The sequence below is a fragment of the Garra rufa genome, chromosome 13 (assembly GCF_049309525.1).
Source record: "Garra rufa chromosome 13, GarRuf1.0, whole genome shotgun sequence".
NCBI classification, from domain to species: Eukaryota; Metazoa; Chordata; class Actinopteri; order Cypriniformes; family Cyprinidae; genus Garra; species Garra rufa.
Window position 1 is genome coordinate 36781905 of NC_133373.1, and position 17534 is coordinate 36799438.

At 37.8% G+C, this 17534-nt stretch overlaps 1 protein-coding gene across 2 annotated transcripts; it reads right to left on the reverse strand.

Annotated features, from left to right (window-relative positions):
- Positions 1 to 905: 905 nt before the first annotated feature.
- Positions 906 to 13607, reverse strand: tfap2b (transcription factor AP-2 beta). 2 transcript variants are annotated; one of them, XM_073853190.1, is made up of 7 exons: positions 13494 to 13607; positions 10868 to 11323; positions 9691 to 9748; positions 7962 to 8181; positions 7608 to 7726; positions 6940 to 7081; positions 906 to 2812 (listed from the first exon to the last, which is right to left on the reverse strand). In XM_073853190.1, exons 1-7 carry the CDS (start codon positions 13572 to 13574, stop codon positions 2509 to 2511), a joined length of 1380 nt encoding a protein of 459 aa, XP_073709291.1. In that variant the 5' UTR covers positions 13575 to 13607; the 3' UTR covers positions 906 to 2508. The 2 variants fall into 2 exon arrangements, with proteins under 2 accessions (XP_073709291.1, XP_073709292.1); XM_073853191.1 differs by lacking the exon at positions 13494 to 13607 and adding an exon at positions 11693 to 11950.
- Between the last annotated feature and the right edge of the window lie 3927 nt (positions 13608 to 17534).

A 17534-nucleotide genomic window follows, 5' to 3' on the forward strand; every position in this document is an offset into this window, starting at 1 on the left:
CGGGTAATATTCAGAATGATGTTAGGTTAATATTGGTCTTTCAGTGACAGATTTTACATTTTGCCATTAGCTTATATGTGACCCTGGACCACAAAACCAAGGGTGTGTTTGTAGCAATAGCCAAAAATACATTGTATGGGTCAAAATGATGGATTTTCTTTCATGCCAAAAAACATTAGGATTTTAAGTAAAGATACTGTTCCATGAAGATATTTAGTAAATTTCCTACCGTAAATATATCAAAACTTAATTTTTGATTAGTAACATGCATTGCTAAGAACTTTATTTGGACAACATTAAAGGCGATTTTCTCAGTATTTAGATATTTAGATTTGCACCCTCAGATTCCAGATTTTCAAATAGCTGCATCTCGGCCAGATGTTGTCATATCCTAACTAACCATACATCAATGAAAAGCTTATTATTTAGCTTTCAGATTATATAATTAAAAAATGACCCTTATGACTGAGTTTTTTGGCCCAGGGTCACATATTTTCATATAATCCCCGATGCTAGTTAACGCTACGACTAGTTAGGCCTGTATTATGAAAAATATTTTTTTAATTCTAACAGCATTTACATAATTGACTGCAATTTATTTATTTATTTTTTCATATTATTCACTGGCTCCCTTGGTTCTGTTACAGCTGGATCAACAATGTTAGCAAAAGAAAGCCTAGTTCTTGCTTTCTAAAAATTAACTTCAATGCAAATAAAATAATTACATGAACTAATGGTAAATGATTAGGCTACCTAAACATTTTATTTATCTGATATTTAATTGCAGTAACTCGGAATGTAGGCACTTTTTAATTAAAACTGCTTTTCGAAACGCTTATGAAATGCTTTATGCGTGGATCGCGTTAATATAACACGGACGTAAGGGCTAACCACACAGCAACAACTACAATAAAACACACAATTTATTCTTATTTCGAGGTAAATGAAAATCACCAGACAAGAACCAACTTCTAGCCTTCACCACATAACACCGTATCTATGAAACAAAAAAGTACAAGATGCTATCTAAAACAAGCGTTCACCCACGCACAGAGACAGTCACAGATAGACGACCCAGTCTATTCCTATGTACAAACGCCCATTAAATTAAGCATAAATAAATATATACAAACATAAATAAAAGAACCTTCCTCACACAGTTAACCAAATATTAACTTTGACAGACAGGCTATTAATCCAGCTTGCGGAGCAGAGAAAGTGCGCACTCAACGACAGTTGAGGTGAGCGCGGGAAAGGCTGCGCGTGGCCGTGTTCCAGCACGCGCGGTCACCTCAGTTCTATGCAGCTTATGAAAAAGCGCACAAATCCGGGACCCTTTTTTCAAAAGTCTTTTTTTCGGTCAAAGCAAGCTTCCATTCAGCTGATGTAGGGTTGTATAACCAATAAACAATATTTCTTTGTCCTATGTTGATTTAGCTCTGTGTAAATGTTAGCATATATTAAAAAAAGAGAGAGAAATACATAAACAACAAATGATTCAGCTGGTCAGCTGAGATGATTGCCATGTCAAAAGTAACTTACTGAAAATGTCCTCACATTTTCACAACCAAATGGCCAAGACAGCACAAGCAATAGCAGTTTCAAATACAAAGAAATACAACCAAAAATACAAAATTCTCCTGTTCGTTTAGTAGACGAGCTATTCTGAATATTGCCAGTGGTGTTTAAAGAATATGTGAAATCTCAGTCTTAATTTGGCTTGCAATCTTTATATGTATATGTATCAGACTGAGAACTTAATTTCTTGCTGTGATTACGTAAAGTATATGTGTATTTTATGGACTGAATCTGTGATGGACTGAACCATAAAAAGCATCATGTGTTGTTGTAGCACATTTACAGCCTCTTTGTGGCTAACACTCAATTTAAATGCAATAAAAATCTCTTATATTTGAATATTCTGTCTATTTCAAATCTATGTAGAGCAAGTTTTCCACTTGACAACCAGTTTTACTTTTATGGATAGAAGATGATTGTTTTACTGTAGGTGCAGTTTTGAAAGTTGAATGGAATGTACTTTATACTGCAGAAATGTGCACCTATAATTTTGTATAATAAGTATAATTAAATATAGCAGTTAAAAGTGTCTCCACCAGTATCCCAAGCAAACCCGTCCTCTTGTGTGCTGGCCATTACATTGATGAACACTCGAATATTAGGTATCAGTTTGATGAGTATGTATGTAAAGGACAGCCTGCGTCTAACATCATGTAAAATGTCATACTTTGATACACGAAAACACACTCACAAACACTCCTCGAATATTTTCACACACGCACACGAATGAGATGAAGATGGTGAACGTGTCACAGCAGACTCGTGTCCTCCAGTCTCTTTTATCGTATCGTTCCTTTTGCTTTCCCTTGATCTGTTGTCCGCTCGCCACCTTCGACCCAGAATGTAAAACGCAATGTCATAAAACTAGAGTTTATAGAATCTCTGAACATCTCCAATGACTCTCCTTCCTTGATATCGTATTTCCACAGTTCATTTCCTGTGTTTTTCCTCTTTTTCTCCAGCTCCTTTGGAGCCGGGTCCGTCTGCAGGTGTGTGTCGGTTGGGGGTGGGGTTGTTCAGGAACATCTTGTCGAGGCCTTTAAGGGCTTCAGTCAGGTAATTTTGCAAAGCCGTGAGGGCGGCGCAGATGGCTGGAGAACCAAAACCGTGTGTGATGAAGCTAAAGTGTGACAGGCAGCTCTGGATTCCTGGCTCCAGGATGGGCGAAGGCCGAGAGTTTCCTAATGGAGTGCGATCTTGAGCCAACAGGTCTGTGAACTCCTTACACAATTGCCTGAGAAGAGAGGAAAAGTCATTATCAATCCAAAGAAATACAACCAAAAATACAAAATTATTCTTTCCTGCCATTGATGGTTTCATGAAGAATCTTTAACATCTATTATAGTAAAAAAAAAAAGTTCTTTAATTGTTCTTTAAGAACTGTTTGCTGAAAGGTTCTTTAGAACTCAAAATGGTTCTTATATAGCATTGCTGTGAAAACCTCCCTTTGCAACCTTCATTTTTAAGAATGTAAGTGTTTTAAAGAATGTTAAATATTTTGAAATTTGACTTGTATTATTTCTAAGGAATTGCTTTGATTGTGTATACAACTTATTTTTCAATAAGGTGTCTACAATCAAAGCTGTTTTCAGGTAATATGTGAGACCGTCGTAGGGAAATAACGAGAAGAATAACAAAGTGCAGTAAACGGTAAAACTGTTTGCACGACAAACCATTGTGTTCATAATTAAGATAATACATTAAATACAATGCATTAAAATAATACGGTAAGACACACTACTGTGCAATATCAAGCAGCAAAACAAGCTGTTTTGTACAGCTAATAATAGCTGGACGCAGATGAGACCGGAAGCCAGACACATTAAATTTACAAATGGCCGCACTTGCTCTTACGGGAAAAATAAGGTGGATAAAGTACTTTCTGTGATGGACTGGACTGTAAATGACGCTTTATTGTAGCACAAATATGTGCAAAAGAAAGACAAATAAAGCTCAGAATTTTGTTAGTCTCGATCATTACAGACAATCCAAAATTTATAATGAATAACAATGAACTTTTGCCACACACATTGGCCACAGTGAACAATGAGAAGTTTAGTAGAAGTTCAATATTTTAGTACAAATATTAAAACAATTGTCTGTTTGTGTTTATTTACCTTGAAATATCAGTTTCAAAATCATTCTGATGGTAAAGTGACTTTTAATGGGTCGAATGACTTCTGTTTCTTTTCTAAACATCTGTTCTGGGAGTTTGTAAGTTTGGTTAGCTGATATGAAATTCTGCGAAAAGGGCGGATTGCTTTACAGCAGCAACAAATGTGCGCAAAGAGCTGCATTATTAATCGTTAAAAGATCATGACTTCGGTTCGAACGCTCACGCTCGTATTTCTAAATGACAACGATTTGTCTGTCTATTAAACCGTTGACAATTTCCTACTGGAATTTGCTTCAAATTGGCGATTCAGATAAAGTTTGTTGATTACACTGTTTCAAGTGACTGTTTATTTGAAATTTATGTCATTGAATCATTCATTCAAGAGATTAGTTTAAAAAAGCCAATTCATTCAGTAATGGAACAAGTGAAGTATTTATGAGTCATTCATTCAAACATTTTTTTTATAATTCATTTAAAGTAATTAAACATTTTTTAATAGACTGCAGCAATTAATATTTTATTACAGCCTCTAGTAAATTACATGTTATTTTGCTCAGTTCAAAAATGTGGGAGAATCGTGATCTCTATTTGAAACATAAATTTGTGATTCTCAGTTTATCCAGAATCGTGCACCTCTAGCATACAGCTATGCACTGTAATTATGACAGTAGTTTAATTTACTACAATGAATTTCACTGACTTAACTGTAGGGGGCTCCAAAGTTACAAAAATAAGACTACATACAGTTGCTTTAAATTAAGAATTAGAGGCTAACTTGAAGCTAAATGTGTATTCCTAACACTCAGGAACAAAAATTACTTACTCATAATTAATAGTAATGTGAAATGTGAAACTCCTTTTAAAAATGTAATTTTTCGCTAAATTTCATATATGCTCTCTGATAACATTACTATATTCTGTTCATTTTCTATATGTTTTGTGGATAGTGTTGTGTTTATTGTTTCTTGTCTTATGCGGACTGTTTGCACAAAGACTACATTTTAGTCCTTATTCTGTAGGAAATCAACTTTGGCAATGAATGCACTACATTCTGCCAATGGGACAGTGTGGGGTCTAGACATGCCTATAGCAAGACTAGTCAGGTGGGTTTTGGGATCAATCCCACTAACTGTGTCCTATCCAATTCCTTTACCAGCTACAAAACTGTGATCCAATCAGAGAATGTCATGACATTTTTTCATGGCGCATCAAGCATGACAAATTCTTCATTCACATTTATCAGAACATACATCAGAAGATACGTGCTTGATCTTCTGTGTCAGTTAAGAAAAAGCGACCTGCTCACTCATGGATTACAGCATATATTTTTCAAGAAATGAATTTAAGTCATAAGTTGAATTAAACAGTCAAATGGAAAACACACCGACCGTGATTCCATTAAAAAAAGCCCTTTTGCCCACAAAAGAAGCTGGAAAGAACCGTCAACTTACTGCCATGGATATTCCTACTTATTTCTTTATATATAAATCTACATATTCTTTTAACTTAGTGTGAAATATTGATTATAAAGAACTCCTCATACATAATATCAAAGCCACTGCAACTCTGAAAACCCTCATCCATAAATTACAAACACTGTGACTTCAGCATTTGGACATTTATGATGAAATTGATAAAATGAAAAAATATTAAATGAAAACTTTTGATATGTCAGTCGCTCAGATCAAACAGTAAAACAAAATATTACAAAAGCCTTAGTTCATATCTCAGGGTCTCACGTAATGATTATGTGATTGCTTAAGATGCTCATAATTATCTCGAGTGATAGAAAACACTTAGATAGCAGGTGTTTGACAGGTTCGAGCTTGCAGGTTCAAGCTTGGGAATCATGGGCAGAATGCTTGTTTCTCATCCCCCAATCACACTGCGAGCAAAAGGTCTCCAAAAATATTTTTACCATTTTTAAAAAAGGCTGACATTTACTTTAAATGAAACTCCCCAGTGTTCACTGTCCATACATGAAGAGATCCAGAACTTGAAATCCTCAGAGCAAAGCCTGCGTATTTCTGCTTCTGAGAGCAAAGCCCATCAATTAGAATAAAGCCATCAATTTAACTTCCAGTCTACTGGGAGAGTGTCTTTATCTGTTATTACTGGGGAATATTCCGTTCTCAGCATGTTTCACTTCCTGAAAGAGGTAGTGCTCTCAATATTCATGCTTTTCTTGCTTTGGGGAATCGTATAGAAAGAATACAGGCAGAACTTTTAGCCGTGTGCCCAGATGGCCTGACATACTAATGATCTCTCAACATTTGACCTCCGTGTTTCTCTGAAACTGCCTGCTTACAGTTTAAATATCTGGATCTTGTGAGCATTGTGACCAAAGCAAACATCCAGTAATGATAAGATCAGCAAGATAATTCAGATACTTCTGATGTCTGAAACTTGTGATGTTAATGTAAAATCAATTAATTTGGAGATTTTCCAAATGCATGAAAAAAAAAATCTAAATTGTTTAACAGCATGGACCCAAAACCGCTTGTGTCATGTTCCTAATAATAATGCTTCGAGGCGCAATGTAATCTCAAATAAGAATCTGAGCAAACGATCATACTTCAATCTCCAAAAGGTCATTTGTGACAAACAGTTCAAATGCCTCCAACTGGCAGCGTTGCAGAGCCCTGCTGCGGCATCTGCAGTTGTCTGGACTTGTCAGATTTTGACCCACATTCGCTCTCGCGTCTCAGAACCACAAACAGTCTTGTTGTCCAGTCGGGAGAGCGCAGCGCGCCTCTCTCTCGCTCTCCTCTCTCATTCCAGAGCGACAGAACGCGAGTGCCCGAGGCGCGTGCAGGGGCGGGGGCGCGGGCTGACTGACGGGACTTTGACAGACAGACTGTGAAAGGAGAGGCGAGGGAGGAGGGATGACCTTAGGCGAAACTTCAAGGGGAAAGCTGGCACTTTAAGACTTGAAACATTTCACTTAAATATAATGAGTTTCTAGCTCGGTGCCAGGCTGAGATGGATAAGAGACGCGTGTTTCTGCTGGACCTGAACTGCCTCATTAGAAACCAGCTAAACGTGTCAAAACGCACCAGGCACTAAGCGGACAGCTATCAAAACGACACACTCCCCGGCAATCCGTGATGGATTCAACATTCACCTCGAAATGTGGCTACACATTTGTTCAGATGAAGGCGACAAGCTGTTATACCAGCTTCCAACGAAAGCAACGAATGCATAAATCACAGTTAAACATGCAAAAAATACACTGCGATACGTACTTTGTGGCGAGCAGCATGTTCTTTCGTGAATGCAGTTCGTTTGGATCCGTGTGCTGTCTGTTCAGATATTCAGACACGGCCTTTGTGGGAAATTCAGTTTCACAAATGTAGCCAAAGTCCCGAGCCAAATGAACAGCTTCTCCTGGAAATGAAAAATAAACACAGTATGGTACAATGCAATTACTCCACATCTTCGCTTAAAATATTTTCTACTAAATTACAACTGTAGCTGCAACTGAACTGGAGGAAGAGACAGCCTATTAAGCAAATGAAAGATTGCGGTGCAGAAACAATCAGACAGCCACAACAATAATTATATGAAATTAGCTGTACTGGTTAAAATGTCGTTTTACTGCTACTGCATCTGTTAACTATTTGCACCGCCTAAGGAAAACAAATCAGATTAGAGAAACTCCCAAGGCAATAAAATTTCATTTAACGTGTTCATGGTTCATTCGTAAATTCAGTTTTTCATTTTAGGCTTAAATTGTAACACTGCTCAAAATCCACAATTATACTGCTAAACTATAAGTGCGTTTTATAAAAAAATAAATAAATCAGACCTCCGTTTTCCAGTATAATTGCCTATTGTTTTCCTCACTTGAAATTCCCAAACACGGTGTTAAAAAAATCTAAATAAGAAGTAAGAATCAGGTGTCCTGCTTTACCTTCTACTAGAGACGTCAGTAAAGTGACATTCGCTGCTTTGCGTCTCCCCGCGGGCAAATTCAAGCCGATTTTCTCCAGCTTTTCCCTCAGTGATCTACCGCCATTTTTCGACTTTGCTCTGAGGATAGCGAAGGGATAATAAGAGACGTGTTTTATGACGGATTGTCAGCAAAGAAATGAACACACAATGAAAAGAGAACATTTAAAGTCAGCTATTGGCAAAAGTATTAAAAAACTTTATTTCGAAAATTAAATGTAATTGGGTTTCAAATTAAATGTAATTTTTTGTCTTTAATCCATTGGATCTGCTCTGCTTATAATGTGGATTCCGGTTAATACATCGATCCTCTTACCTTCGTAAAACCCCGCCAAGCAGAGAGGCGTTCAGGCACTCTGGCGGAGAGAGGCGCCGCTGGACCTCACCAACCGTCACTTTATATTTGGATGTGGAGCTAAGAAGCGACAGGCGGCCGGGCACCGAGCAGAAGACCTCGTTGACGTTCACGCTGATCCCGCCGATTAGACCGTCTTTGTTCATCATCAGAGAAGCGACGCTCTTGTGTGGAACTGGAACTGTGCGAAAGGATCAGACAGAAAATTAAGCTACGTGCTATTATACAGACGTTTACTGCAAATTATTAGTTGCTCGAGCGCTTTACATTTAACATTGTGTTTGCTAGCTATTGCTTCGCAAAATGAGGCTATAGCGATAAAAACAAGAGGTGTTATTGTTTTAAAGTAATGTCTAAGACTAGTTATAGACAGCCAAGGCCTGTGAGAATATTATGTAATGTGAAATCTTGGCACATGAAAGCGCCGTGAGCTCAAGCCCTCGGCTGGCCCAGGTCACCCCGCACGCGCCCGAAGCTGGCAGCGCCTGTTTCTGCTTTCATACGTTAATTCCGCGTTCAACAGAAAAAAGCCAGAATTATCCATAAATTCCTGTAGCAGTTTTAAAAATAATTTATTATATTATCTAAACACGTTGCCAACTATATATCAACGGCAGTATGTTGGAAACGGTTTAGCAGTTTTCAACGTGATTAAAATGCTAGCATTACACTTAGAAATACTGCCAGGCACTGATATTCAGTCCTTCCCTTTCGTTTATTCGATTCAGTTACATTTTCATGTCAGCTTATGTTTCCACAATGACATTTCAACACTATTTTACTACGCTCGTTTATTATATTATCGATTGGTGATGGACACGTGCTAATAACATTAACCACCTATTTTCAAATCACCCCCTCCCCTCCACTCACAAACTCTGACCGTCAAACAACGTCTACTAACTTAAGCGCTAATGGGGTAACGAGCGCTCGTGCCCGCGGAGATCTCTACAGGGGATAATAGAGAAAACGAGCTCTAAACGAGCTGACGAGATCTGCGCTCAGAAAACCATCCATCACAGCGGCCACTTAAAGGCCGTCTCTTCTGGGAGGCCCGCGTTCCGTTAACTAAATTACCGGCAAACGTCCCCTCATAACGGGCAAATATTAACACGAGCCCAGGGAGTGTTGCTGGAGCTCTTACTGACTGCATGAAGGCCTTATCGCAGAGTAAATATGTCAAAACCTCCGTGGAGAAATTATGTCAACAAAGTGGTGGTTAAATGTCGATTTTACAGCTATGTTCCTAAAGAAAACAGATAGGCATACATAAATCTGGAATTTGTGTTACTGTTTTAATGAATTTAGCTGATAATAACTTAAGCCTACAAAAGAGGTTAAATTCGTCGATTATTATAAGGACACTAAATTCTTTGTAGTAATCTAAATAAATAGTTCAACTATACCAGTGGATGATATTGGATGAACTATACCGATATGATAAAAAAATATTCAATGGCCTCCAATTCCTCTTGCTTTGGCTGGGCGTCCAAGGTTAAGAGAATAGGCAGGTGACATCATTTGAATAACAGACGTGCTTCAGCGCATGCGTAAAAGGTGTGCTAAGGTGTATTCACCTGAAATGACTTTTTGCCCTAAATCCATGAAACGGCCAATTTGGCAAATCAGCACTTTTTCCAAAATCCACTGATCACAATATGAAATACTCTCTGCATAATTCTTATAGTACCTTTTTTAATGACTGACTGATCCAGGATGTTCATTCCGTTGTTTAGGTCCTCCACAGCCTAAAAACATAGCAAAACGAGAAAACATTTAACTTTTGAACAAAAGCTACAGCAAGTTATAAATATTCAGATAACTTTAAGACAATGATCTTATGTTTAGTTCTGAAAATACCAGTAGATTCCACCGGGGTCACTGACAAAAATAAATAAATATAAACATTTCAAGTCCAGGAAGAAAAAACAACCTTAAATCCAAATTAGCCATTGAAACGTTTTAATTAGGCTTAGATATCATACTATTGTTTTTCACTAACAATTCGTTCAGAATTAAAAAAAAAAAAATCCATGTCATTTTCTGAATGATTTTTTTAACGATATTGTCTGGTCAGGAAACGTAAACTAATCTGAATTTAATTGAAACAATAATAAATTCATCAAAACATTTCAATCTATTAAAAAATACAATAAAATAAATAAGCGCGATGTCAGTTGCGTTTTTATAATCATTTTGGGAAGACAATCATTGTCCAGTCAGCTGAACGGGGACAGGCCTCATCTTAAAATTTAGATTACGCATAAACTTGTCAGTTGACGAAATTAGATATGATGTGTGCAGAGATATATTGATCAAATAACAGATTGTTACAAATATGAACTAAGCAGGCAATCCCTTAACAGATTTGCTATTTGCAAAGTTTTCATTTTTAGCCATTGCAACAATAATTTTAAGCTAACACAACAGCAGTTCTCCAGGCCTAATGGTTTTTAAAAACTATTTCTGAGGTAAAAATATAGTAAAAAAAAAAATGTTTACAACGACAACAGAATATTGTTTCTCATAACAAGCAAGCCTGTAGGGTATTTACAATATTAAGCTCTACTACTATTACTAGCTAAATACTATTGCTAAAGATAGTTTGGATTCCATTTATTGTTAAAATGTTTGTAACGTGTCAGAAAACACCCTGAAAAATACATAATTATGTCATATAGAGATACTGGAATTGTTTAAACTACAAGTTAGAAATAATAAAATTAAATAAATTCGTTGAAGAAACTTGCTAATCATAGCCTAACTACAAAATAATATTTTTAAATGATTTATTCCACATCGTAGTGCAATTTTTATCCCCACAAAAGAGTTACTGTCCAAGCCAAAAAATAAAAATCGTAACCAACCTGCACATCCTCCATGCCGTGCGCCAGGCCATGAAGGGACAGACCGTCTCCCATCCCCGCCTCGAGCCCGTGATGCGTGGAGTGGAGCAGCACATCCGGCCGGCGCACGGTCGAGTAGTCCCGCCGGGGGTCCAGACCCGAGAGCTGCGGTAAAGAGGCTCGAGGCTGCGGCAGTAAAGCTCCGCTTTCCGTGCCCACGTCTTGCCGCTGACGGGAGCCCCACGGGTGCTGCTGGGGCTGGTGAAGTGCGTTCAGTGAGTACGGGTCACTGACGTGTGAGTATGGGTCCTGACTCTGGTGATACGGCAGCGGCTGGTACGGCGGGGGAAAGTACGGCGGTTGGAAGTCCGAGGAAGGTGTGTGAGAGAGAGGTGGAGCGCTGGAGTACGGACCCTGAGAGACCGAACCCAGCTGGGACAGTCTGGAACTGTGGCTCGGTACCCCATCATGGCGGTCCTTCAAACGAGAAAACATTATAAATACGATTAGAAACCAACCATTTGTTTGAATGTTCTCATTTAAAAAAAATAAATAGCCTAAACTTTTTGAATGGCTGCTGGATCGAATCCAACAACGTCGAAAGACTATGTAGTGGTGGCTACATATAACCGCCCGCGGTGATTGAAGAAAGTACAAAAGCTTTCAAAATATGTGTATTTTCTGATTAATTCGTGCGTAGTAACTCCACAAAACATATATATACACAACAAGGTATAAACGCGGGGTTTAAGTTACTAAGTTCGCAACGTAATAAGCAAAACCCGCAAGCCACCTTTTTACAACGCAAATATAAGAAAGTATTTTTCTTGGTGTTGTCAGACTCACCGTGGAGGAATACGTGTGGACTAACATCTGGACGAAAAAACGCGAGCTCGTTTAGCGCAAAAGGACACGCGACAACACGACACACGCTCGCCTGAAGAAAAACGCGCTCCTTTCTTAACTCCTCATGACCGCGCGGAGCAAAAACTTGCTTTTTTCAGCTCAAATGGCTTCTCCTGCAGAACTCTATTCCTCCAAGTCTCGGTTCTGCTCTTCCCGATCCGGCGCTCTGATCCAGAGTGCGGTGCTCCGTCCGTTCGACTCGCTACACCTCCTCAGAATAATTGTTATTCATGACTCCTCTAATATTGCGGGAATACTTAAAGCAGTGGGGAGCAGCGGAGCGTGAAGGCGCTGCTGCTGTAAGTGACGTTCATTCAGGAGGAGGAAACACTCGTGCTCTGTTTTATTCCCCTCTCTGTTTGAGGTCCGGCATGCACGGGTCCGGACCTCTTTCTTTTGCTATTGTTGTCTTTTATGTTATTGTTGTGTGTGCACAGTCCATTTATCCTCAGCCAGAACAAACGAATCGCCGGAATCAGCTGCTTTGAACAGGCAGATGGACAGAGGCCTCATTCACAAGCACTATATTCTCACATACTTTAATATGTATTATAACCACTTTATCATACTTACCAAAGCTATTCAGACTCTTACTCACAATAGCAAAATTGAATTTCACCAAATAGGGTACTAATGTCAGACACTTCATTTAAATGATAAAAAGTCCTGCTTCTACTAATTTTGAGCCTCTACACCACATTCTCCACTACTATGCCCCTTTTTCTTTTCCATACATGCATGTGTGTTTAAGCAGGCCCATTTCTTTGATACACAAACACATTAACTTTACGATAACAATATTCCACTAATACGATAAAACACTCGAGGTTAAATAGTTAAACGGTTAAAAATAGGTGACGTTTAAAAAAAATAAAAAATAGGCATAAACATGTTAAAAAAATGTTTTCTGCACCGGGTGACAGTTTAAAGTCCTCCACTAATGGTGCCCCATTAAACAGCTCGTATAATGGTCGATTTCACGGACTGGGGTCGAAGTGTTTAATTACACGCGTGACGGTGACTGTGAGAGAAAAGCCATGTGTGACTCTCTGGGTCGGCATCCCGCGAGGCTTTTCCAAAAACCACCACGAGTCTCTCCCACGAGTTCGAGCTCATTCAGGGGAATCCACGGGACTCCCACGCGTGACACCGAGTCCTCTCCTTCTGCAGATCCGATTCTCTTATTAATAAATCGATGGCAGGCTCTCAATAAAATAATGTCAGAAGTTTTTCAATGCATATAAACAATGAGATTTTCCATTTTCTTCTTAGTTTTTTCAAAGCAGTTTAAACTAACTCTATTATACTTTTTTCCTAAAATTAAATAGGCCTATCACCTTTAAAAATAAAAATTATAGCAATAAACGTGTAAAAAACGTGCCTCGTTTTTTTGACAGAGCATTTACAGATTTTTCTTTTTACACATTTCATAATTGGTAAAGTTACTGTACTGTAAACAAATTCATTTTTAAAAGAATTAAAGTAACCTGCTACAAAATTACTAATTAGCAATTGGGGAAAAACGAATTAGTATGAATATGACAAAATGCTTCTAAATCATACGTTTACCATTAGATTTTTTTCTTATTGCAATAAACAGCATAATCCCCTATCAATAAGAGACAAAATATATTTACAAAAATATTAAAACACGACCTAATTCAACGCCATTTTAGTCGTTACACAAATGATACAGTGAAAAAAAAAAAACAGATGCGGATGCAGTTTGTCTTCTCGTTACCTCGTATATATCTTCATACTTGACATTTTCCACCAGTTTCCACAGCATGTTCGCGCGCTGATCCCTGTATAACGAGTGCATTCATGTGAAGAGTGAAGATCTCAACTCTCTCTCCCTCTCTCTCTCTCTCTCTCTCACTCACTCGCTCGCTGAAAACGTAAAGCTCAGAAAAATTCCCGATTCCCCTTTACGGTGTTTGTCTGCGTGTGTGTGCTGTAACGCCGTTGATACAGTGAATGTCTAATGTTAAGTGTGTTGACTTTGGGTTGTATGTAAAGCTGCTGCGGGGGGATTCGCTGAGACTCCAACTCCATCACCAACTGCAGATGAAGTGAACGCTTAACAAACGCAGTCTGCCATTTTACACGACCGAGTCAACGTGTGAGCACGGATTTAAAGGGAACGGAACAGAAAGTATTAAACCAAAACCACATAACCTAAATTAATCAATAGTTTTGATTTAAAAAGTCATTCTTCCAAAGTCATTACACTGTTGGAAAAGGCGATGATAGGTTCGTAAACTCTTTATAGGAGATGCAATCGTGCAACTGTTTATTCTCCAAATAATTGAAACTAGAGAGTTTTGATCATTTGGTTTTTGCTACAAATCTCCGTTATTGCTGTAAGCAAACTTTACCTCAAAGACACTCGCAAGAAAGGGAGGTCAGATGTCCACAGCTGCTTCTGATACGCGACCCATACAGTTGCAGCGATGCAGTGATAAGAGGCAGTCCAGTGCGCCCCCTGCTGGTTATTCTCAAACATAGATTTAAACACTACAAAGAACAAAAAGCTCGTTTAGGTTGACTGGAAATATAATAACAAAGCTTTTTTAGCTTGATTGAGACTCTGTCAAACAGTTTTACTAAACTTCATGTTATCGCGATACTCTGTTTCTGAAATACCTGACATCCACAAAAACAGCGGTGCTCATTCCCCAGCTCCTGCAGATTTTAGTCCCAGCCCTGCTCCAACACACCTGCCCGCAACTGACCCTTCGCTAAGCCACGCCCCTTCGTTAATCTCAGACAAGCTTAAAAGAATTTCTAAACTGTTTTAGGCGGTAAAGTGGAGCGGAGTTTATTCTTACGTAGGTTGGAATGACTTGTAACGTCGCTAAGCGTTTTTTTTAAATTACAATTTTAGTTAAGGGAATTATTAAATTACACAGCAAAGCGATTAATAACTGCAAATCAGAACTGAGGCAAACACTTCTCACAGCCAAATAAAATAAGAATCTGAAAGCTTATCAAGTACTCGCAAGTTTGATCAAAACTTTTTTTTTTTTTTTTGATCAAAACTTTTCTTAACGGGGTATCGTGAATTTAGTTTTTCAGCACTACAATGACCTGAATCATTACGCAAATGAAAACAAACATAAATTTACCTTTAAGTTTTATTCATTTTTTTTTTAGCCTACTACTTATTTTAAGGATGTATTTTAGAACGAGAACCGACACAGTTCAAACAATTCCTCCAAAGACTGACATTAGACAACAAGCACAAGCTTACCTGGAAATGTCGGACACAAAAGTCCATAAACCAAAAGTGCTTGCAAAAAATATATAATTAAATACATAAATAACAAACATATACACTAAAATACAGTTGACGCTATTAGTTATAAGCAGGGGAGACCAGGCCAATTATTACAGCTTTTACCCCAGCAAATAAATAATTTCTTACAGTAAATTTATTTCAATATACAATTTCTAAAGACACAAAACTTAAAAGTCTTAACCTGATTCTAAACGTGAATATTGTTATTGCTCAGGAGAAAAATACATAGGCTACAGGTCAATGAGCAAAAGTTGATCTTTTTTGACAACATGGCCTAGTAGCAGACACATATAATGGGCAAAAGTTGTCACAAAGGCAGCCTGCCACAATTATGCAACTATTTATTAAAAAGGCAATAATAAAGGTAATAAACAAACAAAAAATATGGTAGTAATAAATAATAATAAATTAAATGTATTAAAATAATTAAAATAATTATTTAAACTACTAAAATATTAATAATTTAAATGATTTTTTCCATTTAATGTAAATTATTTAATTGCTGCAATTATTAAGTAAGAAATTCAACACAAGAACATACAATTTAATTTATAATCTTGCATCTACAGATTATAGACTAATATATTTAAATGCATACTGTCATACTAAGACTTTGCAGTGATCCAGTCTTTCTGTCCATGTAGAGAGGAAACAATTCCCCTTTCTTGCACAAGAGGTCACTGGGTCACTAGAAATGCACAGATTAACAATTTTGTCACTGATAATTGATGTGTATTGTCAATATTTTTTAAAACATCATCTAATATTTTCCAGAATGATTCAAAGCAACTAAATGAGTATACTGTGGGACATTATTGTCCCTCACACTGTGAGACTAACTGATCATGACCCAGTTTCAATCCAGTTTCTCAGATCTGTTTCATTGGCCATTAAGATGCTGCTTGACGTATGGAAGAGTGAAAATAATCTGCGATTAATGTTTCAGCAGCCCCGCTGCCACAGAGAAAGTGCCAGAGCCACACACACACACACACACACACACACACACACACACACACACACACACACACACACACACACACACACACACACACACACACTTACACGCTCACTCTGGGCATGTCTAGAGGCCATGACAGATGTCCAAACAGTTTGAGAGAAAGTAGGCTCATTCAGCACAGACTTTGATTAAAATTCAGCATAATCACACTTTCAAATTCTCACAGAACACAAAAACGCATGAGCACACACTGTAATAAACGTGTGCACAAACACATCTCTGTCATTGCAAAAACATATCACATTTTCAAAGCATAAAATCTGATTCAAATTGGTGTTGTAATAGGTGTGTACTTCTTTAACTAAAATTAAAATATGCATACCTAGTAAACAAACATGTGAGCACTTATATGCACACTACTTTCAATATATAATTTTAACATACATATCTTTTTTTTAATATATCATGCACTGATGTGTTTGCTGACGTATGTGCGTGAACTTAGCCATTGCCTACCCTTACACAAGCTGGCCACAAGATGGCGTGCGAGTAACGTGATAAAGATCTATTGAGTTCCTGTAGAAGACTTTCGGAAGAGGAAAGTAAGTCTTCACCTATGATAAACCAAGTCTAGATGCTTTAGATCAGTGGTCTCAAACCCAATTCCTGGAGGGCCACAGCTCTGCACAGTTTTGCTCCTACCAGCTCCAACCCACACCTGCTCAATAGTTTCTAGTAATTCTGAAGACCTTGATTAGTTGGATCAGGTGTGTTTGATTAGGGTTTGAGCAAAACTGTGCAGAGCTGTGGCCCTCCAGGAATTGCGTTTGAGACCAATGCTTTAGATTCTTCCAGATGACTTGAAGACTATGAAAATATTCGTCTTCATGAACACGTTTCCCTTCGGACCTTCAAAATTATTTTTGCGTGGAAATTTACCTGTGTAGAAGTTATCAAAATCTGAGGGGAAAAAACAACAACAGCTTTTTGGTGACATTCGGAGATGTCCTTACTCGTAAACATGATTCATAAAGTATAATAAACATGATTCATAAGGTAAAATATTAGCCCATATTTTAAATGTGAATTAGCTAATTAGCTTTGCGTGAATACAATGAAAATGCTAAGTAGTCACTAGATAGGTAGCTAGGTAAATGTGCTTATGTCGTTGACTCATATTAGTACACTAGCCTAATTCAAAAGCAACAATTATAGCCTATAACATCAACATCTAATGTATGCGTGTAAAAATATATTTAGACCTTCGTTTTATCTGAATAAAATTGGCGGCGTTTATTATTTATGATTATTTAACTCAGAACCGTTGGTCTGGAACACTCTGGCTTGATCGGTTGAGAAATAATTTACTCTGAAAATGAATGTTTGTTTACATAGAATAAGTGCCAATTGTTTGGCTGTGAGTAGCCTGCCTTCTCTGTATTTTCTCATGAGGACTTTTCATTTGCATTTTACTTTTTGAACTTGCAATTAATTACTCACCGCGTAAACTAGGTCGATGT